Below are 27547 nucleotides of genomic sequence, written 5' to 3' on the forward strand. Positions count from 1 at the left end.
ATACCAAATGAGGGGCTTTGTTTTAGAAAATGCATTAGAAACACAACCCTCTTTATACTGTCTCGCTGAGGCTTAGCTTTGGAGTCAGCACTATTCTCCCAAGAGGCACTGTTCCATGTCCCTTGTGAATATGCTCTCCAGGAACAGAAGAAAAAGAACTTGAATAAGTCATGGTCCTTGAACTCACAGGGGTACTCCCTGCGGCTGGTGAAATAGACAGCTAGCTGCACAAATAACTCTAACATGGGGCAGCAAGTGGTAAGTGTGTTGTTGGAAGTACAAATGTTGTGGCCTCATGGCAGAGAAAGTGCTTTCTTCTGACTAGGAAAGGGGGTACTGAAGGGAGTTTTATGTAGGAGGTAGCTGACTTCATTGACTACAAACAGAAACCAATCTAATTTAAAAGGTGGAATTAGATGGAAGGACTTAGGGGTTCCTCATGGACTTGGAAGAGAAGCTGAAAGTACAGGCACCACAGCAGAGGATGTAGGCAGTGGGAACTAATGGAGCAGTCCCTTGGAGTCCCACCTCAGAGAGACAACTCTGAATCTTTTGTCACTTGACTCAAGATTCAAAGTCCTGGGACAGACCATCTGACTGGTCTAGTTGAGTCATTATCTAACACCTTATCTAACACCTTGGCCCCCAGCTAATAGTCCCACAACAGCATTCTATAGAGCCATTCCCCAGAGGAAAAGCTGCTGTGAGTAGAAGAAGGAACTTGCAAGGTCAAATAGCAGATGTAGTAAACTATGGCCGTGGGGGTAAGGATGGAAGCAAAAGGACAAGCTAATGTAAGGTGGTGGGAGAGATAAGAAGCGAGGTAGAAGGGCAGGGGGTTAGATATAAACAATCAAACCAGTTTTAACCTCCTTGGAAGGGGCAGGGTGGAAGAGGAGGTTGGTAAGGCAACATGGTCTCATGAGTGCCATCTAGTGCCTGATGCCTCCAACCCAAACCAATTCTGACATGCTTCAAATAAGTGCTTCTGGGTGGTGACTGCTCTTTCTTCTGATCCCCCATCCCAGTTGGCTATACCATGAATGACCTGATCTTCGAGTGGCAGGAGCAGGGAGCTGTGCAGGTGGCAGATGGACTAACTCTACCCCAGTTTATCTTGAAAGAGGAGAAAGATTTGAGATACTGCACAAAACATTACAACACAGGTAGGTGCAAGGGTATCCTCCTCAGGTCCCACCCCCAAACTAGGGTCAGAGGTAATTCCAAATATTCATTCAACCTTTGATTCAACAGATCTTCTCAGGTGCCTATGATGGACATGGTTATGTGTTTATTACCTAGTGGTTAAGAGAATAGTCTTTGAAACCAAGAAAATGGCTCTGACACTTTCTTCCTGGATGTCATGGGGCAAGTAAGCGAAGCTTAGGCCACACCTCACTGAATGGGAAGCTAGGAGAGACTGTCTTCATTCCAGGTAGCAGCATGCCCAGTTCCAAATGAATCCTATTCCTAAGGCAGAAGGGAGGAGCTGATATTAGGGCATCTGACAGTGTCTGTCACAGAGGAACTGGCATTTCTGACAGGGCACAGGAACACAGAATGCTCTCATCAGACAGCAGGAGGGAGCTGAGAAGTGCCACTAGGGTTGTAAACAGTGCAATTGGAAAGGGTCCCCTAGACTGTGAACTGCAAGAGGATGTAGAAACCATGACTGTTTTGCTCAGCTGTCTTCCAGGCACAGCACAGCTTCTGGTGGAAGATCAAACCAAGACTGGCCTTTCCTGCCCTACCCTGAGCTGGAAAGGAGCTCACAGAGACACAGTGGAAGAAAGATAGGCAGTTAGGATGCCTGCTGGAGTATTGGGTAGGAGGCTGCTCTCCTAGCCCAGCTGCAAAGGGTGGTTGCATAAAAATGGCTGCTGACAGAAGCCAGGGAGGGGAGGAGGTGAAGCAGGGGAGTTGAGAGAAATCACGCTGTGCCCTGGTACAAGGAGGAGGCCCAGACCAAGGGCAGGCAGCCTGGTCTCTGGTCTCTTGAGGACAGATGCCCCTTCCTGGGTAACCTCCAAGATGTCTCAGAACCTCCAGAGATACTCTCCTGATCACTGGGCATGCTGAGACACAGAGAAGTAATGATACACCCATTAGCAGCCATGAGAGCAGGGACTTCCCACGAATCACATAATCACACTGTCTCGCATACCATAACTTGAAACACCACTCTCTCATTCATTATCTCATTGGCTTTTCACTATTTCCACTTAAGCGAGGGCTGAGTTCTGTGCTAGGCCCTGTGGATACAAGGGCAGAGGCTGATGAGGCCCTGCCCACATGCAGCAGACAGTCCAGGGAGCTCTAGGAAATTCCCTAGTAACTGCACTGCAGTGGGCTGGAGATGAGAACCAGCCCCCCTCCATGAGACAGCCCTGTCCCAGTTTCAGGCAACCACAGATGGGGAGAAGACCAGCTGCCCCCAGTCCAGTGCAGAAGAGAGAGAGAGAGACACCGACATGACTATGCCCTCACTGTATTATGCCCTAAAGGCCAGATAACTGCATGAACAGAACTGAACTGAAGGAACTTGCAAGGAAGAGTCATTCTGCCTGGGTAGACTTCACATTCACTGCAGAGGAGCAGGAGGGTTGCTTTGGCTGGTTGTGGGGAGGAGTCCCTGGTTTATCCCAGACAGAGGGATTAGCAGGAGCCAAAGTTCAGAAAGGCCAAAGTGTAGGACATGTTCAAGGCAAGGGATACAGTCAAAGGCATCATGATTAGGGTGAAGGAAGAAGGGAAAAGCGATGGAAAACCAGGCCACAGCATGACTACGAACACCAGACTGAAAAGTTTGAACTTTTTCCTGTAAATAATGGGGATTTTATGGTTTGAGAAAAGAAGGAAGGAAAGAAAGGTTTTCATAAGAGGAAGTAACAAGATCAAGCCACGTTTGGGGAAAATGACTGGCAGAAGGATAAAGAATGGTCCACTTAGGCACACTCTTAGCAACAAAACATGGCTGATGAGGGTGATGGCAACTGAGCACACATGGTGTGAGGGCAGTGCTAAGTTCTTCATAGGCATCATCCCATTTTATCCTCACAGTAACCATATGAGGTAGGTATCATCATCATCATCATCCCCAATTTTCCACAGATGAGGAACTGAGACATAGAGATTCAATCACGTGCCTGAGGACACAGCTAGTGTGAGGCTGAACCAGGACCCCCGCTGAGGTTGTTCTGACCTCAACATCTGGTTCCTACTCACCAGGCTACTTTGCCATCTCACTATAATTTCTTGCAGGTAAATTCACCTGCATTGAGGCCCGGTTCCACCTGGAGCGACAGATGGGCTACTACCTGATCCAGATGTACATTCCCAGCCTGCTCATTGTCATTCTCTCATGGATTTCCTTCTGGATCAACATGGATGCCGCACCAGCCCGTGTGGGCCTGGGCATCACCACTGTGCTCACCATGACCACCCAGAGCTCTGGCTCCCGAGCATCCCTGCCCAAGGTAAGTCCTACTGCCAGAGAGCACAGAACACCTGTACTCATCTCCCTACCCTGACTGAGAGAAAGGGAGCACAAGGCATTAGTCACTATTTCTTTATCTACTACACTTGGCAGGATACAGCATGCTGATCCATCAAATCCTCTCCTCCAGACTGAACATTACGTCGTATACAGTGGCCAAACCCCACATTTTGCTCCATGCTCTACCAACATTACACACACATCCTGTTTCATTTACTATTCACACTCAACTCCACCACTTCCTCCATTCACTTTTGTGGCTAAATACAACATCCTGCTCCTTTCACCATTAACAGTAGATACTTTGGGATGGGGGTCTCCAAGACCACCCCCATGTTCAGAGAGTTAGTACAACTCACAGGACTCTACAAAACGTTGTACTCACAGCTAAGATTTCTTACAGTGTCATATTAAGGATACACAGCTAGGCAGGCACCCAGGTGGCTCAGTCGGTTGAGTGTCCAACTCTTGGTTTCTGCTTGGGCCATGATCTCAGGGTCGCGGAATGGAGCCCCACATGGGGCTCTGAGCTCAGCAAGGAGTCTGCTTCCCCTCTCCCCCGTCCCTCCCCAAACTCACGCATGCACTCTCTCTCTAAAATGAATAAATAGGGGTGCCTGGGTGGCTCAGTGGTTGAGCATCTGCCTTCAGCTCAGGGCATGATCCAGTCCCACATCAGGCTTCCTGAAAGAAGCCTGCTTCTCCCTCTGCCTGTGTCTCTGCCTCTCTGTGTGTGTGTCTCTCGTGAATAAATAAATAAAATCTTTTTAAAAACTAAATTAAATTAAATTTTTAAATCCTTGAAAAAAATTAAAATCTCTAAAAATAAAATAAAGTAAAATTAAATTAAAAAGAATACACAGCTAGGTGATAAAGGAAAAAGACACAGGCAGGGTCTGGAGAAATCCGTGTGCAGGCTTCTTGTTTTCTCCCTCCCATTGAGAGACGACACAGAGCACATTCTTACCCTAACAATCAAAAGGCAGTCACATGTGTGGGATGTTTCTGCCCAGGGAGATAGAGATATTATTTTGAGATTCATTTAAGATTCGGTATCGATGGTTTTTATTGGGTGCTGGTCACATAGGCACCCTCTGCCGAGCACATACCAAAACTCCAGACTCCCAGAAGAAAAGCAGACGCTCTGCATACACCATATTGCTTATATAGGCAGTCTAGGCACAGTGAGTCATCCTTATTCGTTAGGGAAAGTGGGTACATTCCCCAAATCCAAGTTCCCAGATGTCAACCAAGGGCCAATCTTGTAAGCAGGTCCTTTGCAAGATAGCAGCCTCATCTGAAAAATCACACGTGAATTTTTTTCTGTACATACCTCAATCCTCTTTTACGTTTCTAATGTTCAACATGACATTCTGCTACTTTCACTATTCACTCTTGAACCATACTCTGCTCCATTCACTATTAACACTAGACACAGCACTTCACTCCATTCACTATTAAAGCCAGATACACATTCTGCTCCATTCACTCTGTGCTAGACACAACATTCTGCTCCATTCTTCTAACACCAGACACAGCATTCCACTTCATTCATTACTGACACCAGCCACTAATTCTCCTCCAGTCACCCTTACAATAAATGCAACATTCTGTTCCTTTCACTGTTAACACCAGACCTCATATTCTGCTTAATTCACTTTTAACACTAGACATAACGTTCTGCTTCATTTACTATTAATGCCAGACACCACATACTCCTCCATTCACCCATATGTGAGGTACAACATTCTGCTGCCTTCAGTATGAATGCTTGATGCCTCATTCTGCTTTTAATGCTAGGCACTGCGTTCTACTACACTCACTACTATCATTTGAGCCACATTCTGCTTTAATCACTCAACAGCAGACACAACATTCAGCTCTACCATTAATGCCAGACTCCATATTCTTCCTTCAGCTTTATGCTAAATGTACCATTCTGCACCATTTTCAATTAATGCCTCATTTAACATTCTGTTTTGATATAGAAAAGTTGGAAGAACATACAATGATCACTCTAATATACCTCACCTGGATTCTGTTATAATCCTGCCACATTTACTTTAGTTCTCCCTCTGTATAGATAGGTAGGTGGGTGGGTAGATAAGTAGGTAAGTAGGTAGGTAGGTAGACAGCCACAATTTTTGCTGAATCATTTGATGGTTACAGACATCATAACAAGCCATCTCTAAATAAGGAATAAGGGTCACAATGATATTTGTCACATCTAAAAATGTTCATATTAAAAAAATGTTAACATTAATTCAACAATAATTATATTTATATCATATATCTATTTTATATAATTATTGAATTAGAAATAATTCTATAATATCATCTAATACAGAAACTTTATTTAAATTTTCCCAGTTGTCAAAAAATATCATCAGTAAAAATGGTGAGGGATCCAATCAAGGATCCAGTCACGATTCATATTGTATATGGTTACTCTTTTAATCTAGAATAGTCAGCCCACTGTTTTTTGTTTTCATAATATTTCATGTTCCATTAACTTTTTAAAGATTTTGTTTGTTTGGGACTAAGAAAGCATGGGGGTTGGGGAGGACGGACAGTCTGAGGGAAAGGGAGAAGCAGACCCCCGCTGAACAGGAAGCCTTATGTAGGGCTCCATCCCAGAGTCCTGAGATCATGTCAAAGGCAGACACTTAACCAACTGAGCCACCCAGGCACCACAGATGTTCCATTAACTTTTAATGTGAGAGATGACATTCTGCTTCATCTCCCATCAACATTACACACCACTCTCTCCTTTATTCACTCTTACAAAAAAAAACAATAATCTGCCCTTTGCACTATTGACACTAGACTTTGCATTCTGCTAGATTCACTATAAATGCTTGAAACCAAATCCCATTTACTATTACCACTTGGCAACACATTCTGCTCTGTGCAATTGTAACAACATATGTATCCGCTTCCTTTTCCTTATGTTAGACTCAACATCCTGCTCCACTGTCTATTGTTGGTGCCACATTCTCTTTCACTTATGATTTACAATAGACTCAACATTCTGCTCCATTCATTGTTGACACCAGACTTGGTATTTGGCTCCATATACTATTAGCACTCAACCTCACATTCTTCCTCATTCACTTTTTTAAGAGCATAAAATCCAGGGGCAATTAATATATCCATAAAGTTGCATGTCCTCACTGATATCTAATTTCAGGACATTTTCATCACCTCAAAAAGAAACCCCCATTACCCATCAATAGTCATCCTTCATTCCCCTCTCTGACCAGCCTCTGGCAATGCCTACTCTACTTTTCACCTCCATGATCTTGCTTATTCTGGACATCTCATATAAATGGAATCATATATGTACTTTCATTTAGCACAATGTTTTCAAGATTCATCTGTACATTGTATCAGTATTTCATTCTCTTTTGTAGCTGAGTAATATTTCCATTGTATGGGTCTATCATTTTTCTTATCTGTTTATCAGTTGAGGGACAGTTGAGTTATTTCCACTTTTTGGCTATTGTAAATAATGCTGCTATGAACATCTGTGTAGAAGTTTTTGTGTGGACATATGTTTTCAACTCTGATAGATATATATATCTAGGAGCGGAATTGTTGGGTCATATGGAAACTACATATTAAACTTGTGAGGAACTATCAAACTATTCTCCAAAGTGTCTACACTACTTCATAATCTTACCAGGGTTCCAATTTCTCCACTTCCTCACTAATGCTTCTATCATCTTTTTTTATTATAAACATCTTAATGGATGTGAAGTAGTATCTATCTCATTGTAGTTTTGGTTTGCATTTTCCTAGTGATTAATAATGTTGAGTATTCTTTTCATGTGTTTATTGGCCATTTCTGTAACTTCTTAGGAGAAATATCTATTCAAATCTTTTGACCAATTTATAATAAAGGTATTTCTCTTTTTATTATTGAGTTATAATAGTTCCTTGTGCATTATGAATTTTAATCCCTTATCAAATACATGATTTGCAAATATTTCCTCACATTTTGTGGGTTGTCTTTTTACTTGTGTCCTTTAATACACAAAAGTTATTAATTTTGATGAAGTAAAACTTACCTATGTTTTCTTTGTTGCTTGGCCTTTGGTATTGTATCTAAGAAACTAATGCCTAATCTAATGTCACAAAAATTTATACCTATGTTGTTTTCTAAGAATTTGGTAGTTTAGCCCTAATTTAGGCTTTAATCCATTTTGCATTTTGCATATAGTATGAGGGAGGGATATCATTCTTTTGCATGTGGATGTCCTGTTACTACTGCACTATTTGTTGAAAGGACTATCCTTTCCCTCCATTGAGTTTATAACCTTGTCAAAAATCAACTGACCATAAATATATAGGTTTATTTCTGGACTCTCAGTTCTATTCCACTGACATACTTATCCTATGTCAGTACCACACTGTTGATTATTTTTGCTTTGTAGTAAGTTTTTAAATTGTCAAGTGTGAGTCCTCTAACTTTGTTCTTTTTAAAGATTGGTTTGGCTATTCTGGGTCCCTTATGTTTCCATATGAACCAGAATATGAATTTTTAAGTTCTGTTTGTCAATTTCTGCAACAACAATAAAAAGGGAAGTTAGATTAAAAATGCACTGCGTCTGTGGATGAATTTGGAATGTTGCCATCTTAATGATAGCAAGTCTTCCAATCCATAAGCACAGGATGTCTTTTCATTTCATAGGTCATTCCATTGTCTTCTACACTGCTTGATTCTTTTCTTTTTTTCCCAAGATTTTATTTAAATTCAAGTTAACATATAGTGTAGTATTAGTTTCAGGAGCAGAATTTAGTGATTCATCACTTACATATAACACCCATTGTTCATCACAAGTGCCCTCTTTAATGCCCATCATCCATTACCCCACCCCCACCCATCTCCTGCCAGCAACCCTCAGTCTATTCTCCATAGTTAAGAGTCTCTTATGGTTTGCCTCCCTCTCTGCTTTTACCTTATTTTATTTTACCTTCCCTTCCTCTATGTTCATGTTTTGTTTCTTAAATTCCACATGCATGAAAGCATATGGCATTTGTCTTTCTCTGACTTATTTCATTTAGCATAATACCCTCTAGTTCTATCCATGTCATTGCAAAAGACAAGGTTTCATTCTTTTTGATGGCTAATATTCCAGTGTGTGTATATGTGTGTGTACACCTCACATCTTCTTTACCAGTCATCAGTTGATGGACATTTGGGCTCTTTACATAGTTTGGCTATTATTGATAATGCTGCTATAAACATTGGTGTGCACGTGCCCTTTCAAATCACTATTTTTGTATCCTTTGGATAAGTACCTAGTAGTACAATTGCTAGGTCATAGTATAGTTCTATTTTTAACTTTTTGAGGAACCTCCCTACTATTTTCCAGAGTGGCTGCATCACTTTGCATTCCCACAAACAGTGTAAGAGGGTTCCTCTTTCTCTGCCTCCTCACCAACATCTGTTGTTTCCTGAGTTGTTAATTTTAGCCATTCTGACAGGTGTAAGGTGTTATCTCTCATGGTGGTTTTAGTTTTTATTCACTCATAATGAGTGATGTTGAGCATTTTTTCATGTGTCTGTTAGCCATCTGTATTAGACTGCTTGAATTCTAACGAGAAATCTCACTACTCAGGATGACTGGGTGGCTCAGTGGTTCAGTGTCTGCCTTTGGCTCAGGGCGTGATCCTGGGGTCCTGGGATCAAGTTCCACATCGGGCTTCCTGCATGGAGCCTGCTTCTCCCTCTGCCTGTGTCTCTGCCTCTGTGTGTGTGTGTGTGTGTGTGTGTGTGTGTGTCTTTCATGAATAAATAAAATCTTAAAAAAAAAAAAGAAAGAAAACTCATTCCTCACAATTGCAATGCAGTTCTTTATGCCCATGGGTCATCTCTGTGCTTTAATAATCTCTACTCCCCCACTCCAACTTAAAAGTATATAATCAATCCAATGAAAAATCAGTTGTCATTCTTATTGAGGATCCCTTGTATATGATGAGTTGCTTTTCTCTTGCAGCTTTTAAGATTCTCTCTTTGTCTTCTGGCAGTTTGATTATGAAGTGTGTAGGTGTGGAGCTCTTTATTTTGCTTGGAGTTCATACTTCTTAGATGTGGACATTAGTGTTTTTCTTCAAATTTGAGGATGTTTTGGCCATTATTTCTTCAAATATTTTGCTTCTTTTTTCTCCTTCAGGCACACTCATTAAACATGTTAGTGTATTTGATGGTTCCTCACAGATCTCTGAGGCTCTGTTCATTTTTCTTCATTCTGTTCTTCAGACAAGATAACCTCGAGTTCACTGATTCTTCAACTTCACTGATTCTTCTGTCGGCTCAAATATGCTATTTATCCTCTCTAGTGAACTCTTCAGTTATTTTTCAACTCCAGAATTTCTATTTGGTTCTTTTTATCATTTCTATCTCCTATTCTGTTTGGTAAGACTTTATTCTGGTACTTTCCTTTAGTTGTTTATACAGGTCTCCTTTAGTTCTTTGAACACATTTAAAGTAACTGATTTAAAACCTTCAGTAAGGGACACCTGGATGGCTCAGCAGTTGAGTGTCTGCCTTGGGCCCAGGGCGTGATCCTGGAGTGCCACATCGGGCTTCCTACATGGAGCCTGCTTCTTTCTCTGCCTATGTCTCTGCCTCTCTCTGTATGTGTCTCTCATGAATAAATAAATTAAAAATCTTTGGGGGAAAAAAAAGCCTTCAGTAAATCCAACATCTGGGCTTCCTCAGGGGCAGCTTCTTTTGACTACTTTTTTTTTTTTTTTTCTGTGTATGGGGCTTAGTCAATTTGGGCTGCGATAACCAAGTACCAGAGACTGGGTGACTTATAAATAACAAAAATGTATTTTTCAGAGTTCTGGAGACTGGAAGCCTGAGATCAGGTGCCAGCATAGTAGGGTTCTGGTGAGGACCCTCTTGCAGTTGCAAATTGCCTACTTATTATTATATCCTCACAGGGTGGACAGAGAACTAGCTAGCTAGCTGGTATCTTTTTATAAAGGCACTAATCCCTTCATGAGGGTTCCACTCTTATGATCTAATGACATCCTAATGGCCCCAACTCCAAATACCATCACGTTGGAATTAGGATTTCAATCAATGAAGGGAGGGGGGCAGGGACACAAACATTTAGTCCATTGCAAGGCCATCCTTTATATCTTTGTATATCTTATAATTTTGGGTTGAAAACTACATTTTACATAATGTAATGGCATCTCAGGAAATCAGATTCTTGTTGCTGTTTGTTTAGTAACTCTTGTGAATTAATTCTCTAAGGTCTGTATTGTATTGTATATGGTCTTTGTTGTATAGGGTCAGTGAAGTCTCTGCCCCGCTTGGTGGTTAGCTAAAATTGGACAGAAATTTGCTTAAGTGTGTGGAACCTAGAAATCTCCCAACTTTCTCCTAAGGCTCTACAGATATATTAGAACACACCTCCAACACTCAGCCAAGCAGTTTACAGTTTTGCCTTACCCTTCACTTGCAGCTTGCTCAGTGTGTCAAGGTGAGACAGAGTTGAGAGCGAAGGGGCCTTCTCAGGTCTTCCCTGAGTAGAACACAGGCTTAAGTATGCACAGCAATTCCCAGAAATATGTCAGAGCTTTCTAAAGCCCCCTATGGACATCTCATTCCCCCAGATTTTCCTTTTAAGCTTTTTTAATCAACCTATTGTTTGCCTCAACTATTACCTACTGCCTCAGGCTGATGTGATGTTCAACAATTGCCACTGACTGTTTTCAACAGATGCCTCCAGGGAAAAGGCTGTTCACATTGGGCCAGCTCCAAGTCAGGCCAAATAAAGACAGCCTTTTTTGTGAGTGAGGTCTTTCAGAAAAGAAGACAAGTTAAATAATGACAGTTCTCTGGGAATGGGGCTTTAAAGAAGCTCCAACTCTGTTCTACCCCATCCACTGATTGCCTGGATACTGGTTTTCAGAATGATTACAGGCTGTTGGTTTTCAAGGCTAGCACAGAACTGGAGACAGGAGAACAGGAATTTGGCAGGTTAAAACACCACAAGGCCCCAAGAGAAATGAAAACATATGTCCACACAAAAACTTGTACAACAGATGTTCACAGCAGCATTATTCATAATAGCCCAAAAGTCGAAACTTAAATGTCCATCAACTGATGACTGGATCAACAAAATGTGGTATATCCACATAATGAAATATTATTTGGCCATAATAAAGAATGACATGAAATATAGGGGTGGCTCAGTCAGTTAAGTGTCTGACTCTTGGTCTTGGCATGGATCATCATCTCAGTGTCATGAGATCAAGCCCTGCAGCAGGCTCCATGCTGAGCGGGAAATCTGCTTGGGATTCTCTCTTCCTCTCCTGCTTGCATTATTTTTTTCTCAAATAAATCTTTTTTTTTTAAAAGAATGAAATATAGGGGATCCCTGGGTAGCTCAGCAGTTTGGTTCCTGCCTTTGGCCCGAGGTGAGATTTTGGAGTCCCGGGATGGAGTCCCACGTCAGGCTCCCTGCATGGAGCCTGCTTCTCCCTCTGCCTATGTCTCTGTCTCTCATGAATAAAGAAAGGAAAGAAAGGAAAGAAAGGAAAGGAAAAGAAAGGAGAGGAGAGGAGAGGGGAGGGGAGGGGAGGGGAGGGGAGGGGAGAAGAGAAGAGAAGAGAAGAGAAGAGAAGAGAAGAGAAGAGAAGAGAAGAGAAGAGAAGAGAGAAGAGAAGAAAAGAAAAGAAAAGAAAAGAAAAAAGAAAAAAGATAAGAAAAGAAAAGAAAAGAAAAAGAAAAGAAAAGAAAAGAAAAGAAAAGAAAAGAAAAGAAAAGAAAAGAAAAGAAAAGAAAAAAGACTACAACATGGATGAATCTTGAAAATATGCTAAGTAATTGAAGCTAGTCATAAAAGGACACATGGTGTATGATTCCACTCATAGGAAAAGCTCAGAATGGGGAAACCTATAAAGACAGAATGTAGATTAATGGTTGCTTGGGATGGGGTAGGGGGAGAGACAGGAATTGGCGGAATAGGGAAAAGAATGATGGCTAAAGGTTACTAGGTTTCTTTTGGAGGTGATGAAAACATTCCAAAATTGACTGTGATGATGGTTGCATATATCTCAAATGTATTAAAAACTATTGAAATATACATTTTAAGTGTGTGAATTGTATGGTATATGAATTACATCTCAATGAAGCTAGGTTTTTTTTTTTTTTTTTTTTTTTTTTTTTTTAATGCTACAAAGTTTGATGCTCTTACTGGCATTCAGCTGACTTTTTAAGTAAATTCTTTCAAGATTGCTGTTAGCCTTTGGTTAACAGAGCTTCTGAGACAGTTGATTCTGACCATTTCTGCTGTTGTCTTCATTCCTTTTATAGAGAAAAGAATTCTTGAACATCTTACTCTGACACTTTTTAACATCATCTGTTTACTTTTAATGATATATATACCATTCTGTTCCTATCACCCTTAGACTAAACACAACATTCCATTTCACTCAATTTTGTTGCTAGATACCCCATCCTCCTCTCTTTACTACTCTTCTGGGTACCATATTCTATTTTCTCTAGTGTTTTAGACAGTCTTCTTGATTCATTTTTCTTCTGTTTTCCTTTGTACCTTCCTAATATCCCAGCTGAGGAGGGAAAAGTGATGGGGGAGTTACTGAGGAGCAGAAATATTGAGATATTTCATTCTCCCCTACCTTCATGCCCCTGTGTTCTTCTCATCCCCACTTCAGGTGTCCTATGTGAAAGCCATTGACATTTGGATGGCAGTGTGCCTCCTCTTCGTGTTCTCAGCCCTGCTTGAGTATGCTGCTGTCAACTTTGTGTCTCGGCAGCACAAAGAGCTGCTCCGATTCAGGAGGAAGCGAAGACATCACAAGGTAGGACTTTGAATCACTACCTAAGGAGGGAGAGTTGGTAGTAAACAGAAGAGTTCCAAGCAGCCTTGTCTTGTGATATGTGTTTGACTGGACCATCCTTCTCAGTGCATAAGGCAGATATAAAATAGGGATTGAAGTCCTAGAAGACCTAACTTCCCATCCCATAAATAATGCCTTGTTGGGTCTGTAGGCAGTTATTCTTCAAACCATAACACATAGAAATGATCCAGTTATACCTGAAAACAGAAGTGATAGAGCAAACACTGAGGGTCTAAGATAATAACTAGCTGTGACCTTGAAGCGTGGCAGGCTGAAAGATTTTTATTGGTGTTTTCTGCAAGGCTGCATTATTTCCAAGGGTTTGGTTCTAGAAGGGCACTGCACCACAAAAGGTAAGATCTTTGAGTAGAATGTCCAAGTGCCAGGTCTTTGCTTCCTACTTCCATAAAAGGGGCCTCATGCAAGATTCTCCCCCAGAGTGCATTCTCTCACTTTATGAGGGTGTGAATAAAAAACTACTTGGCAGACCATCTATACACAGTCACCAACCTCTGCTAACTCAGAGGCTGTGTTCCAACCAGCAAATGCCATTGGGGAGAGTGCCGTCTGTGGGAACAAACTGATTGTACACCTTGGTCTATAAATATTTCCCCAAAGACCTCACCTCACCTTTTTTTTTTTTTTCCTCCAACCACAATTATTTTTACTATGAAACAGAATTTCCTTACAAATTAAGTAGTTTTTACAGTGGTGACATTTATCATTGATGTGATCTGTTTAAGATGACTGTAGTCAAAAGGGAAGTTGGGCTTGTTATTTTTCCAGAAATTGAAAAAAGTACCATCATTAAGATAAGGAAGAGAAAGATTTGTATCCATCTTTTTGTGACATGTAAGGTGAGAGTGCAGTCTCACAGTTGGAGAATTTGTGGCTATTGCTGGAGGAACTGGAGATGCTCTCTAGTAATCCTCACCTCTGGATATCAGAGAATCCACTTTTCTTTCCAGCCTCATCTTTACACCACTTTCTCCTTTGATCTCTGAGCACCAACTACCCTAATTTTTTCCCTTGTTGCTCAAACGTACACATAGGACTTTAGATGTCTTGTTCTTTCCTGGAATGCCCTCCCCGTGCATTTGCTTAGTGTTAACCAAGCACTTATTTTCTGGTTCTTAGCTGAGGCATCTTTCCTGATACCTGAGTCAAGGTCTAGGTCCTGTAGTGAGGTTCTCATGCAAGGCTGTCAAGTATGGCCATGCAGACTATATCCTACACAGGTCCCTAGCCAATGAAGCACTTTTCCCCAAGACCTGTCTCAGCATAGACTGTATCAGCCAAAGGAAGGGATTCCCATTCATATGTTTAGAAAGGAGGGATGCCATTTTTTCTAATCTGCACAAGGATGCTGTGTGAGCTAACAAAGGTCAAGCTCTAATAGAACTCAGTTTCCCTCCTTCTGAACATTTATCTTGATTTACAATTATACATTCAATGATGTAGTTGTTTTGTGCTTATCTCTTCCACTGAATTATAAGCTCCATAATGGTGGAGACCAGGTCTATTTTTGCTCAGTGCTGTCTCTGGTAACCAACACAATGCCTGACACATAGTGAATATACTATAGGCATTTACTGAACAAATGGACAAAGGGATAACCTAATGAACAAAGAGGAGCCCTTCCGGTCAGAGAGCCTACCCAGAAGTTTTTCCAGCAATAGATTAGATTAGAGCAAACAAGAACCCATAATACACTATGACCTGTCAGGCCATACCAATACCTGCCATACACCACAGATGTATAAACTTTAGACTGACCTGCTTCAAATAGCTGTCTACTACTCAGCTGCAATGTGTTGTGTCAAAGGACCCTGTTTTTTTTTTTTCAAAGATTTTAGATTTTTTTTTTTATTTTTATTTATTTATGATAGTCACACAGAGAGAGAGAGAGGCAGAGATACAGGCAGAGGGAGAAGCAGGCTCCATGCACCAGGAGCCCGACGTGGGATTTGATCCCGGGTCTCCAGGATCGCGCCCTGGGCCAAAGGCAGGCGCTAAACCGCTGCGCCACCCAGGTATCCCTTTCTTTTTAAGATTTTAGTTATTTATTCATGAGAGACACACAGAGAGAGAGGGAGAGAGAGAGAGAGAAGCAGAGACACAGGCAGAGGAAGAAGCAGGCTCCATGCAGGGAACCTGACATGGGACTTGATCCCAGGTCTCCAGGATCATGCCCTGAGCCGAAGGCAGGCACCAAACCGCTAGGCCACCCAGGCATCCCATCCCTGGTTTGTGTTTTTTTTTTTTTTTTTTAATCACTGTGATTTAAAGATAGCCTTTTTCTTGGCCCAGTTTCTCCATCTGTAAAATGGACTGAATTGGCACAATGGAGGACTGTGGTGAAGATTAAATCAGATTATGAGGTAGCTTTAAGTTTGATTCCTGCCACATAAGGGCCAGGGAATAAAATGATTACATGCACACAGTATTTTCATCAGTGTATTTCTTAAACATCAGCTATCTGAATCAATTAACTTCTAGTAGTTTATCATAGGCAGGAGGCAGACATTTCAAGACAGAAAATATCTATGGGTGTTCAGGTGTAACCATCCTTCTAAATCTGCATTAGAAGAGAAAACTATCGGGATTCCTGGGTGGCTCGGCAGTTTGGCACCTGCCTTTGGCCAGGGGCGTGATCCTGGAGTCCTGGGATCGAGTCCCACATCTGATCCTGGAGTCCCGGGATCGAGTCCCACATCTGGCTCCTGGCATGGAGCCTGCTTCTCCCTCTGCCTGTGTCTCTGCCTCTCTCTCTGTATGTCTCTCATGAATAAAAAAATAAAATCTAAAAAAAAAAAAAAAGGAAGAGAAAACTATCTTCAGTGCAGCAAGCCAGACAGGCATTCTCAAAAGACCTCTAGTTTTAGACCCTACTGCCTATTGGATACTTAGCCTTTGACTATTAAAATAATCCAAGCAAAAAAAAACAAAACAAAAAACAAAACAAAAAAATAATCCAAGCAAAGAACTGACCAAACATGCCTATCTTGGGAATTTATTATTTTTCCTTTTTTCCCACTGGCTAGCTGCTTTTTCCATTTTCCTTGGGTAAAAGAGAGTTAATATATTTGTTAAAAGGACACTTATTTGGGAAGATTATGTCCAAAATATTTGACTAGCATCAGGCCAGTAGACTGTGCGCTGCACAACTCCAGAGGATGCTATTTGCATAGGCTAAATGTAAATGGAATCCCCTGCAAATGTGCGGTATGAGGGGCCTACAGTACTTCCAAAGGCTGCCTCCACCCTCACCAACTCCCTACCAGTTTTACACACTAGAGGAAAATTAAACTTTCTCTGGGGCCAGGTGAAATATCAATAAAGCCACTATCAGATTTGATCAGAAATCTGGGCTCCATTCCCTCCTCCCTCTCTCACAGCATGTTAGTAGTGCTGAAAGAGTTCTTAGAGGGCATCTCTGTCCACTCTGCCCATGCAAGTGACAACAGCAAGGAGAAGCAAGTCACTAGGATCACAGAGGTGCTAGGGGCAAAAGCAGGGTAGGTTCTTGAGGTCCCACGGCTCTTACTGACCCTATACCATCAGTTGCTTATCTGTCCATCAATGTTTCCATCCTGAAGCCAATAAAAATAACCCTGAGATTTATTAGATCACAAATAAGAAGCAAGACTTATCCCAAGGCAAAGGTCAAAAACCAGCAGCCAGAGTTCTAATTCAACATGCATCTATCTGTATTTTCACTAGCAGTGTCTTAGAAGTCTAAAATAAGGTGCCAGCATTTAAAAATCACACTTTTATCTTCACTCAAAAAGTCACAGCCTCTAGTCCCACTGGATTCACGTCCCATCTGATACAAGGTCATAAGAACTGCCTGTGGGTAGGAACACATTCTCTGCTTTGCCATGGTCTCTTCTGACTAGAGATTTTTTTCAGCCCTGGCTCATATCTTCACTCACATTTCTCCTGCACAGCCCCTTATGTGTGGCTGAATCAGTGTGACCTTGTTCCTAAGGGTTCTGAAATTGGCTGAAATGTCAGAAACTACAAGGATGCAGAATTGCATAAAGCAGCCCTTCCTTTGCAGTAACCCCCTCTGGATGTGGCTTGTACATCAGCAGTGCATAAGCTTAGGCTGCAGAAACCTCCCTTCAGTGGGAAGGGTGCAGAGGGGGATTTCAGCCCCAGATGGTGAGTGAAAAGTAACTAGCTCCATGCCTGAGTTTGTCAGAGCCTGTGATCTTGGCCAGGCTCCTCAACTCCCACCATCCTCCCATGTTACCTCATTTGTTGGGCACAAAACATCTGGTCCTCAAATTCCCTGGCTGGCCTCATTAGTCAGATTATTAGGAAATCTGCGATCCCAACTGGGCAGGCACACTCCCAACCTCCCTGGGTTCTAGAAGAGACAACCAGATTTCCCCCGGCTCCATCCCCAAGCTTTCATTTCCTGCCATCTGCTGGAGAGAACAGGAATAGCAAGCCTCTCTCCAGTCATTTCTAGCGAATTTCCTTTCTCCTAGCTAAAGTGTGAAATTGATGATCATCTAACTAGATGGGGCCTCCAGGCCACACCTCCACCCCTTCCATTCCCATGTTTAATAGATGAGGAAGGCAGAGAATAATTCGCCCAAAGCTGTATATAAAATTAATTTGGTGCTTCCCTTGCATAACTAGAACCCAGCGAGAAAACATTTTCAAGCATCACATCCTGCAGCTAGGGCAGATTTATACTCGTAAGCAATGGAGTTGGACTCAAACCCCCTTCCAGGCGCAGGGTCCAGTAATTTGGACAGCTGCCCCCAACTCCGTTCCTTGGCCCTGGCACAAACCTTCTACTGTTGCCCTACTCAGAGACAAATATTTATTGAGATCTATTTGCCAAGCACATGTTCTTTCCCCCTTTCTGCCGTGAGGGTGTTGGACCAGATTCAACCATTTGCCAAAGATTTCTTGAGCATTTTTCACGTCTCAAATCCCCTGGGGCCAGGAATATAACCTCATAAAAAAAAAGAAAAAAAAAAAAAGGAAACTAGGAGTAGTGAAGATATACTAGTAAACATTTACTTATTTATTCCACAAATATTTACTGAGTTTTGAGCATATGTCCAGGAACTCTGTGCATATGTTCAGTGTTGAGGGTGCAATTAACATGAGTAAGACTCTGCCTTCATAAAGCTTAGAGTCTAATGGGAGAAATAGACATGAATCAAGAAACATAATGTACAGCGCCTGGGTGGCTCAGTCAGCATCTGGCTCTGGATTTTGGCTCAGGCCATGGTCTCAGGGTCTTAACATCCAGCCCCATGTCAGGCTCTGCACTGGGCATGGAGCCTGCTTAAGATTTTCTTTCTCTCCTTCTGCCCTTGCTCCACCCTCACTCTCTAAAAAATAAAAATAAAAAGGTTTGCAAGAGATAAAGATTTTTTTTTTAAAGAAACATAATTTGATAAGAGCTTAAAAAAAAAAAGAGAGGGATGTACATGGAGCTCATGGAGCACATAGCAGGAGCACCTCACTATCCTTGCCCTCAGGGAAGGCTTCAGAGTTAGACATTAGTTCAGTGAAAGAGAAGGCATTGGAAGCAGAGGTTAGGAGTATGTGCCAGGAAGACAGAACAATTTGAACAGAGGCCCACAGCTGAAAAAGGAGAATGGCACTTTTGAATATATGTACATATTTCAGGGTGACTGGCGCATAGAATGCCAGACGGAGAACGGCACAGATGAGACTGGAGAGGCAGGCAGAGTTCAGGTCACCCAAGCCTCATTTACCATGTGAGGATGTTAATTATCCTGAAGCCAGGGGCAGCCTATTAAGAAGTTCAAACAAAAGACCAATAAGATCTGTGTTATGACAACTCAGATGGGTTGGGGGGACCGGACTGGAGACAGGAGGAAGACTGGGCTGAAGTTGTCACAAGTTGCTCCTAGGGTGGCCCAAGCAAGGGTGAGGAACAGACCTGGAAAGGGGCTCCTCTACTGTGTCTTCTGTTTTACGTCAGCCCTGTCCTACACAGGAACAAGCAGAAGATAGGCCTCCTACTCTAAGAACCCTCACTCCCTAGGAGCACAATGTGAGCTGATAAAAATTCCCCAGAGCTACACACTGAATCAACAGCTCAGCTGAGGCTCTCGGTGCCACCAGAGCTCACCCGGGAAGATGATAAAGCCAGACATGATGAGAGCAGACAACAGTGTCTCCATAAGTCAGATCAGTAAAAGATAACCAGGAGCTGGGAAATGGAGAAATTAGAAGAATAAAGGCAGCAGGCATGTTGGTAGTGAGCATATAAGGCAGGGAGAGAGAAATGCACAAGGGCTGACTTGCAAAGTGCAACCGAACTGCCAGGTATGCAAAGCAGAAAGCAAGGGGAAGGACAGAAGCCTGTAAAGGTAAGTTGAAGCCAAATGATGGAGGGCCTTGAATGATAACTTAATCCAGAGGTACGTCTGAGGTCACAAGTGCCAGGGCTGTGGGAACGTGTAGGGAGAAAGAAGCTATGGCTTCCCCGCCGTGTAAACAGGTGAGGTCCATAGCATTGCTCTCTCCTAGGCCATCTGCCCCCTCCCTCCAACCCATGCCTAAGAAAACATCATCTGGGGAATGGGGTGGAGAAAGAGGGCAAGGAGGCAACAGAGGCAAAGCAGGGGATCTCTCCAAATTTTCCCCTTGATTTCTAACAAAACAGCATCCAGAACATCTGCTCATGTATAACCTCTGATGATCAAAAGAACCTTTTGATGTAGTAGGGTGAATATTTTCCCTCACAGGAAACGATGAAGTAAAAATCCCTGAGACTCAAAGAAGTAACTTGCCTAAGGCCACACAGCCAGCAAGTGACCAAGCCAGACTTGGACATAGGTCTGCATACTCTAGGCATATTCCTATCCCCTGGTTTGCATCTGTTTCAGCATGCAAGTGGCGCCCCTCTATAAGGCATAACTCCCCAGCCAGCTTAAAAGCCTTCAGAAAACCTGGAATGATAGAGGCAGGGAGAACCAGATGGGCCTGGCCTGGCCCCCAGGGGAGTGCCTTGCAGGGAGGGTGCCCAGCCCCTGTCTTATTTTAAGTAGAGCCCCATGCTGAATCTATTCCAGGAGGATGAGGCTGGAGAAGGCCGCTTCAACTTCTCTGCCTATGGGATGGGCCCAGCCTGTCTGCAGGCCAAAGATGGCATCTCGGTTAAAGGAGCCAACAACAACAATACCACCAACCCCCCTCCCGCACCATCTAAGTCCCCAGAGGAGATGCGAAAACTCTTCATCCAGAGGGCCAAGAAGATCGACAAAATATCCCGCATTGGCTTCCCCATGGCCTTCCTCATCTTCAACATGTTCTACTGGATCATCTACAAGATTGTCCGCAGGGAGGATGTTCACAACCAGTGACGGTCTGGGATGGAGGGGTGGGGGGAGGCTGGGAGAGGGCAGATTGGGAATAGCACAGGAATCCGAGAGCCTAAGGAAGAGAAAAGGAGAGGGAGGGGGCACACATACAAACTCCTTTCTCTGCACTATGTGCAATAGCAAAATGCAGTGATGCATGAATCTTAGAATGTGGCACTATTTAACCTCGGGTGGGCTGGTGGGAGGGGGGTGGGAAGGGCTTTTCTAATATAAGAACTGAGGGGTCGGGAGGAAGGGGAGGGCTAGGGGTGGGGGGTAGGGAGTGGGGGAATAACAGCTTTCAAAAATTTGAGTCCATGGGCTGTGCAGTTTTCCTATTTGGAAGAAGAGTGCAGTCTGCCCCAGAGCAGAAGGAAAGCAATGTAATATATGATATATATTCATGCTTAATATTAATGCAAAACACAAGAACAAAAGATTTGTTTCTAAACCTATCAGCCTAGTAACTGCTTAAATTTTTATAGTCACAGAAGTGACAGACAATTTTTCCCAGAGTGGAAATAGTCACAAATAAGCTTGCTCTGGTGTGTGTCCCATATCACAGCCCTCCAAATGCCATGCCTGTCTTCAAACTGGCCTGGGTGGACACATGCCAAAAGCCATTCCACCTCTGCTTCAAGAGGGTTATGCGGCCTGGTCATGGGTGTGGAAATAGGGAAAGATGGAGAGAAGAGAGGGTATGACTAAGGAGATGGGAAATCTCAGAGGTCCAAGGATTGATAATCAAGATAACTCCCATATCAGTCCTCAGGTCTCAAGGCTAAGGACCACACCTGCCTCTCTCTGAGCCCTCTTGCTTCTATGCTTCAACACCCACCCCACTTACCCTTCACTGCCACCTAGAAATGGCCGCCATGGTTTTCCCGTTATATTGCTAATATGCAATCTTTTTTATGGTTAAAAAAAAAGTAATAATCTCAAGAAAAATATGCAGATAGATGGAGTATACACAGATGCACTTTTTTCAAATATCTATTTTTTTGGAGAGTCTCTTTGGAATTGCAAGTGGATATATATTTGGGAAGGTGGGGTCCGTGGGATGAAGTAGATTTATTATATAGTGGTTCTACAGAGTGAAGTTTTAAGATGTGAAAGGGTAGTAATGAGGCAGCCACAACTCAGATATATACAGGTGGAAAGAGATAGTGATGTTGAGAAAGTCTGTTCATTATATTTTGACATTTCATATGCCACAAATAATGTGGGAAGCGTGGGGGGATGACCCCATTATATTTTTATAAGTCTTTTTTGTTTTTCTTTTGGTGCTTTGCTTAGCTTTAACATTTAGGAAAGTTAGATAAATATTTCTTTCCTTCTAACTCTGAAGTGCCAGAACTATCCCAGGTTAGCTAGCGCACTCCAGAAAAAAAGGAGAGAGACTAGGAAATAAGTTGTAAGGGTGGGGGCCTGCTAAAGGACATGGATGTTCACTGATGGAAGGTTTGCAAAAGGGACCATAGAATTAAAGATAGGAGTAGCCTCCAGGAGCCTCTGTCCTCTCTGCCAACAGCATCATGCCTGAAATGATGGCACTGCTGTACGGGGCATGCTTCCTGCTGTGGCCTGTGACCAGAATACTGGGTACATTTCTTCCTTTGCATGTTAGTGTCTTGGCTCTGGATCAAAGTAGTGGTAGATGGTGGAACACAGCAGACAATCAGTTTGTCCTGAGGCTTGGGGTTTCACGTGTAGCTTTAGAGTATCCCCAGTGTGGGGGAGGAAAGAAGGAAGACATTGGGAGCCTAACTCTTCCCTAAAACTCCTTCCCCTAGGGAAATTTCTCCCATTCCCTGTGGCACAATAGCTAATACCTCTATAGAGGCCCCCAAAAAACCAAGCCAAGACAAAGATCTAATGTGATCTTGGTAAAGAAAATGCACTGTGCAGCCAAAAAAGGATTTGGCTTTGAGGCTTGAATGAAAAAACTTTTTACATCCAGGTTCAAGGTCAGTAAGTCATTGCCTTCCCTTCTCTTGGCCTGGGTAGACCAGAAAGTTAAACTGTATTCTAGCCTTGGATGATGTGGGATAGAACCCGGAATCCTGAGTAGGAATCTCTCATCTACGACTATCCTTTTCCCCACCACAAACTGCATCTAAAGGAGGAAGGGTGAAACAGAGAGATTTGAACAAATACTGCCAGTTCCAGACTGAACTGATATTAGCACGACATTCACTTTAATTAAGGGAGGAAATCCTCAATTCTGCAGTGGCGCGTGAGTCATTGGAGAGGCTATTTGACCCTTTCATTAGCACTTTATTCACTTTAAGGGGAAAAACATTTTTTAATTTAAAAAAAATTAAAGCAGCCCTTTTCTCTAGTTTACTCATTACTGGACTAAATTCATAATGTCTGATGTCTAGGTGATCAAGCAGCAAAGGCGTTAGGTCTCTGTCAGGGACTAAAGACAGCACCAATTGTTCCAAGACATTCTGCCTCCATTCACACAGCAGTATCTGCACATTTCAAACTGGGCTCCTCGTACAAGGTGTCTGGAATCTCTCCGAAAGAGAGAAATCACTAGGCCATTTGCCCAACCTCTGCTGGGTCCTTGAACTTCTGCCACCGTACCCAACCTATAGGCCCTCTGGGAGCTGCCAGGGCTAGTTGACAGCATCTAACAGACAGTAGAGTCATCTTTTTGAGACACAGAGCAAGGTCACTGATATTTTTCCTCCAACTATTTCAAACTTGGTATTCCTCATGGAAAATTAATCTGAGTGAATACATTATAGCAGTGAAAACAAGAAGCAGAATTTTAGTCCGACCACTAATATGTTGAGGAACCCTCAGTAAATGATTTAGCTTTAGTTCCTCTACAAACACAGTGGGGAGAGTGGTACAGATCTCTAACCCCTTCCAGTTCTAACTGGTCCATGTGCTTGAACTACGGGAGGTTTACACAGTGAAAAGTTTAATGTCACTTTCTGATTTCTGAACCCTCCAGATGCGCATACACACACACACACGTACATGGACCCACACAATCCTTGTCACCTTTCTTCTTCGGAAATTTTGCAGATTCATTTTGCTTTTTGCTCCACTTGGTCAAAGATGAGCAGTGGTGGGAAAAGAACAATCATTATAAAGTCAAAAATACCATCGTGAATTAGAAATGGAGCATGCTCAGAGAGAAGGTATTATCATTAATATATAATGAGGTAAGGATTGAGCAATAAATTGGTTTTTATCATGGTTTTTACCATATCAAATGGTAATTTTTTTTACCATATCAAATGGTTTTTACCATGATATGATCTTTACCATATCAACAAAAATAGATTTTATCATTATAAAAAAAAATCAACTAGATAATTTAGGCCAAGACCATTTTTTAGCTGGCTCCAACAAGTAGGACAATGCCTTCTTAATTTCCTCTTCAGTTTGTGCACAGAGGATATATTCTATTTTGGGGATGACATATGCCAAATGTTATGGGAGGGGGAAAACCTTATTTAGATGTAATAAGTGGTTTGCTGGTTTTCAAACCATCTACATGGTTAGACCAGTATTTATACAGGAAGGTTGAACTGGATACTGGCATAGAGCAGATGGTAAGTTCACCCTCCTCCAATTCTGCAGCTACACCTAAATTAAGAAATATCAACTAAGCAGATAGATAATAATACTAATAACTTCTCACCTTAGTTTGCAACTTACCTAGATTAGTTTTAAGAACAGCCAAAATAAATGGCTCAGCTCTGCCACCCTATGGTCCTTTCAAACATTCAAGAGTCCATTCTTGGCTAAGGCTATAGAGAGTGACCAAGGACAGGAGTGAATAGAAAGATGCAGAGTGTGCATGTGAGAGAGACAGAGACAGAGAGAAAAAGAAAAAAGAAGGTGATCTGACCCAAATTATTTCTTCTTCTAAGCTTCAATAAATAAGAAATGTTTCCCTCTAAGAAGCCTATCAATATTTGTCATAGACTTTTTTCATACTAGGGAGAAATATGACAGGAGTTGGTCCCTTCCCTTCAAAGTACACATTAAAAAAAAGAGGGATCCCTGGGTGGCGCAGCGGTTTGGCGCCTGCCTTTGGCCCAGGGTGCAATCCTGGAGACCCGGGATCGAATCCCACATCAGGCTCCCGGTGCATGGAGCCTGCTTCTCCCTCTGCCTATGTCTCTGCCTCTCTCTCTCTCTCTCTGTGACTATCATGAATAAATAAATAAAATCTTTAAAAAAAATAAAAATAAAAAAAATAAAAAAATAAAAAAATAAAAAAAAGAGCACACATTTTTATGGGCATCATTAAAAAGAGATTGTGTCTTTTTGAGGCTCCATGATATTAGATTGCAGAGATCAGTCCCAGCTAAGCTGCTACCATCACGGGTGAGTCAGTCTTCTGTGAAAATGAGACTCCTTAGTTAACTGTAACGCATTGAAATTGAAGGGAGCAGAGTTCTCACCATGTCTGCAGTAGCTGCCTCCTTAGTAAAAGCAGCTGGCAAGTGAAGGGCTTGCTGGTGGTACAATCTGTATGAACTTGAGGACTGGGGTCGAGAGCAGAGACTGGCAACGTTTCTCCCGCCTGACTGGAATCCCAGCCCAGAGATGATGAGTACCGCTTTCTGGAAGCTACCAGATTCACTCAACAAGTACCTTCTGCACGGTCTCCCTGCCCTCCACCCCAGCTCTGAAAAGGGTCTTCTCTATGGGCTGTTGTTTCTCAGACTGACTAGAAAGCTTGCACTCTAAGAGGCTGGTATGGTCTGCTGAGGAAGGTCGAATGGACCTCTACTCTCGGATATAAAGTGTCTTTGATCCAGGAAACTATCAGACCAAAAATTCTCTAAACAAACATGTTCTTAAAATATGATTTCTCTGTTCTTCCTCCACTAAGCTCCTTCTCCCAGAAATCAACTCCAGGAACTTGAATTGAGAATCCTCTATTTTTTCTGCAGCTCTACAATGCCAGAAATAGCTTATCCTGACCAAAGGAAAGAGTAAAAGAAATATGCCTTGTTGTGTTTGAGCTGGCTTGTTGAACTACTTGCTATCAGCGTTAAGGAAAAGTGTATGTTGGAAAGGCTTTGGTTTCACAGTACCCTGAAATCCCAATAAGAATATCCTTGGGTAGGTTGAAATCCTGGCAGAAATATAGAACTTTGAAAAATCCTAAACTGCTGCCCTCCCCACCCAAGTAATCTTGAATGCTGAGGGCCCAGAATAGATGATGCCTCTACCAAATTATTATCCTGTTGCTTCCTTTAGAACTTCTCAAGCTGTAAAGACAGCAATGGCAGGAGATAGGTTTGTTCAAACATGGGTGCTATTACATGCTGTTTTGATGGAGCTGTGTGGTTATTTAAAGCAATAATTAAGGTGCTTTATCATTCTTCAGAACAGCAAAATGAGTTCCAAAGTAGAAATTATTGCCCAATAATTTTTAGGATCATTAAGGCTTCTTCAGCTAGCATCCAGACCATTACTTCTCCCTCTTGTGCTCTCCCCCAGCCCCTCCCACTGCCTCCCTGCCGGCATTTCCTTTCTCATCAGTTTGTGCATCTCATTTTGTGAAACCGAACACTTCCAGAAGATGCTGGTTTATTTCTGAGGGGATGGGGGGTGGGGAGGACTAGAATGGACATAGTAGCTCCTGTCTTGTTTGTTGTAAGGCTGCAATGTCTATTCTTCCTCTTGTATGTGCATTTTGAAACTTCACTGCTCTGGAAAATTTCCATTGGAACATTGGGTCAAAAAGTCAGAGTCTAGAGAATGGCAAGCCCAAAATATACCCTTCAAGAGCCCAGTGACGAAAATTATGTTCTACATAAGGCCATTAACCAGCTACAGAGCAGTACCAGCCACCTCATGTGGGGACAAAAGGCATTTGCTGTCTCATACAGATCTAAGCATAACGGTCTCCCATTCCCACACTTGCCCTGCCGCACAATTCCCTGCATGGCCTTGGTTTTGGCCTGCCTTTCTTTAGATTCCACTGTTTTCTTAAAAAGACTTCAGAAATTCAGTATCCTATTTAAACACCTGCCTTCTGAGGTGGACAGAGGCCAATAGGAAGTGAGTCCTTGTTCTGGTGCTCCCTCAGGCTCACCATGGAAACACAGGGAAGCTACTTGGCCTTTCTTGGCCTGCTCACTACCCTGTTAAAAAGAGGAAGCCGAAGGAGATTTTTCAAAGGCAAATACTGGATACTTTGATGGGTTAAAAAAAAGGGTATACTGTATGTTAGAGAAGGTTTCATTATTTCCCTGTTTCAGTGTCAAGGTTGGAACCCCATCCCAGACCTTGTGGTAGGCAACTAGGGAGAGGTTAAGAAAGAGGAGAGTCTTGGCCCTCAAGCTGATTACAATCTTAGTTTCTTGTTGTTGTTTTGGCCATGAAAGAAAGTATTTCACAGCACTGTTGAACTTGCTTCTAAGACTGGCTTCTCACCTGAGAATCCCATCAAACACCAGGACAACATTCCACTCTGGTATTTTAGCATGTATGTCCTGTGAAGGCTGTAACCCATTTCCCATGGCAGTTGAGTTCTCTCTGCCAGAACCTCTGGAAGAATTAAAGAAAAACACATCAGAGCAGAACTTGTGAAATACTCCTAGGGAAGTAACTCCAATGACTCCAACCAATTCCCCTCCCCGCCTGTTTCCCCACACATACAATTTAATCATACCAAGAAACTTCCAGCAAGATTTAAGAATATTTCCCCCGATTTGTCCATTATGCTGCCTGCAGTTACAGGCAGAAAAAGTGGGACTGCTCCAGACTACTAGAGAGTCATCTAAATTCAGACCTTGAGCTACACTATAGTAAT

The 27547-nt window shown here is 42.5% G+C and overlaps 2 protein-coding genes across 10 annotated transcripts in view; one reads left to right on the plus strand and one right to left on the minus strand.

Moving 5' to 3' along the window:
• The window catches only part of GLRA1 (glycine receptor alpha 1), an 85689-nt gene extending 64753 nt beyond the window's left edge, over positions 1-20936 (plus strand). The window contains exons 6-9 of the mRNA XM_077895813.1: positions 1029-1166; positions 3262-3476; positions 13199-13345; positions 20437-20936. Of these exons, the coding sequence (XP_077751939.1) occupies positions 1029-1166; positions 3262-3476; positions 13199-13345; positions 20437-20751 (815 nt within the window). The 3' untranslated portion in view covers positions 20752-20936. The remainder of the gene's footprint in view (positions 1-1028; positions 1167-3261; positions 3477-13198; positions 13346-20436) is intronic.
• The window catches only part of LOC144312780 (uncharacterized), a 740032-nt gene that overhangs the window by 710936 nt on the left and 1549 nt on the right, over positions 1-27547 (minus strand). For 6 of the 9 annotated variants that reach the window (XM_077895808.1, XM_077895804.1, XM_077895809.1 and 3 more), the window contains exon 2: positions 27169-27282. In XM_077895808.1, coding sequence (XP_077751934.1) covers positions 27169-27247 — 79 coding nt within the window. In that variant the 5' untranslated portion in view covers positions 27248-27282. Of the gene's footprint in view, positions 1-4537; positions 4794-5527; positions 5685-13162; positions 13366-24429; positions 24522-27168; positions 27283-27547 lie in introns of those variants that run through there. The other 3 variants (XR_013378392.1, XR_013378391.1, XR_013378397.1) reach the window with 3 other exon arrangements.

This window comes from Canis aureus, chromosome 4, assembly GCF_053574225.1.
Source record: "Canis aureus isolate CA01 chromosome 4, VMU_Caureus_v.1.0, whole genome shotgun sequence".
Taxonomy (NCBI): domain Eukaryota; kingdom Metazoa; phylum Chordata; class Mammalia; order Carnivora; family Canidae; genus Canis; species Canis aureus.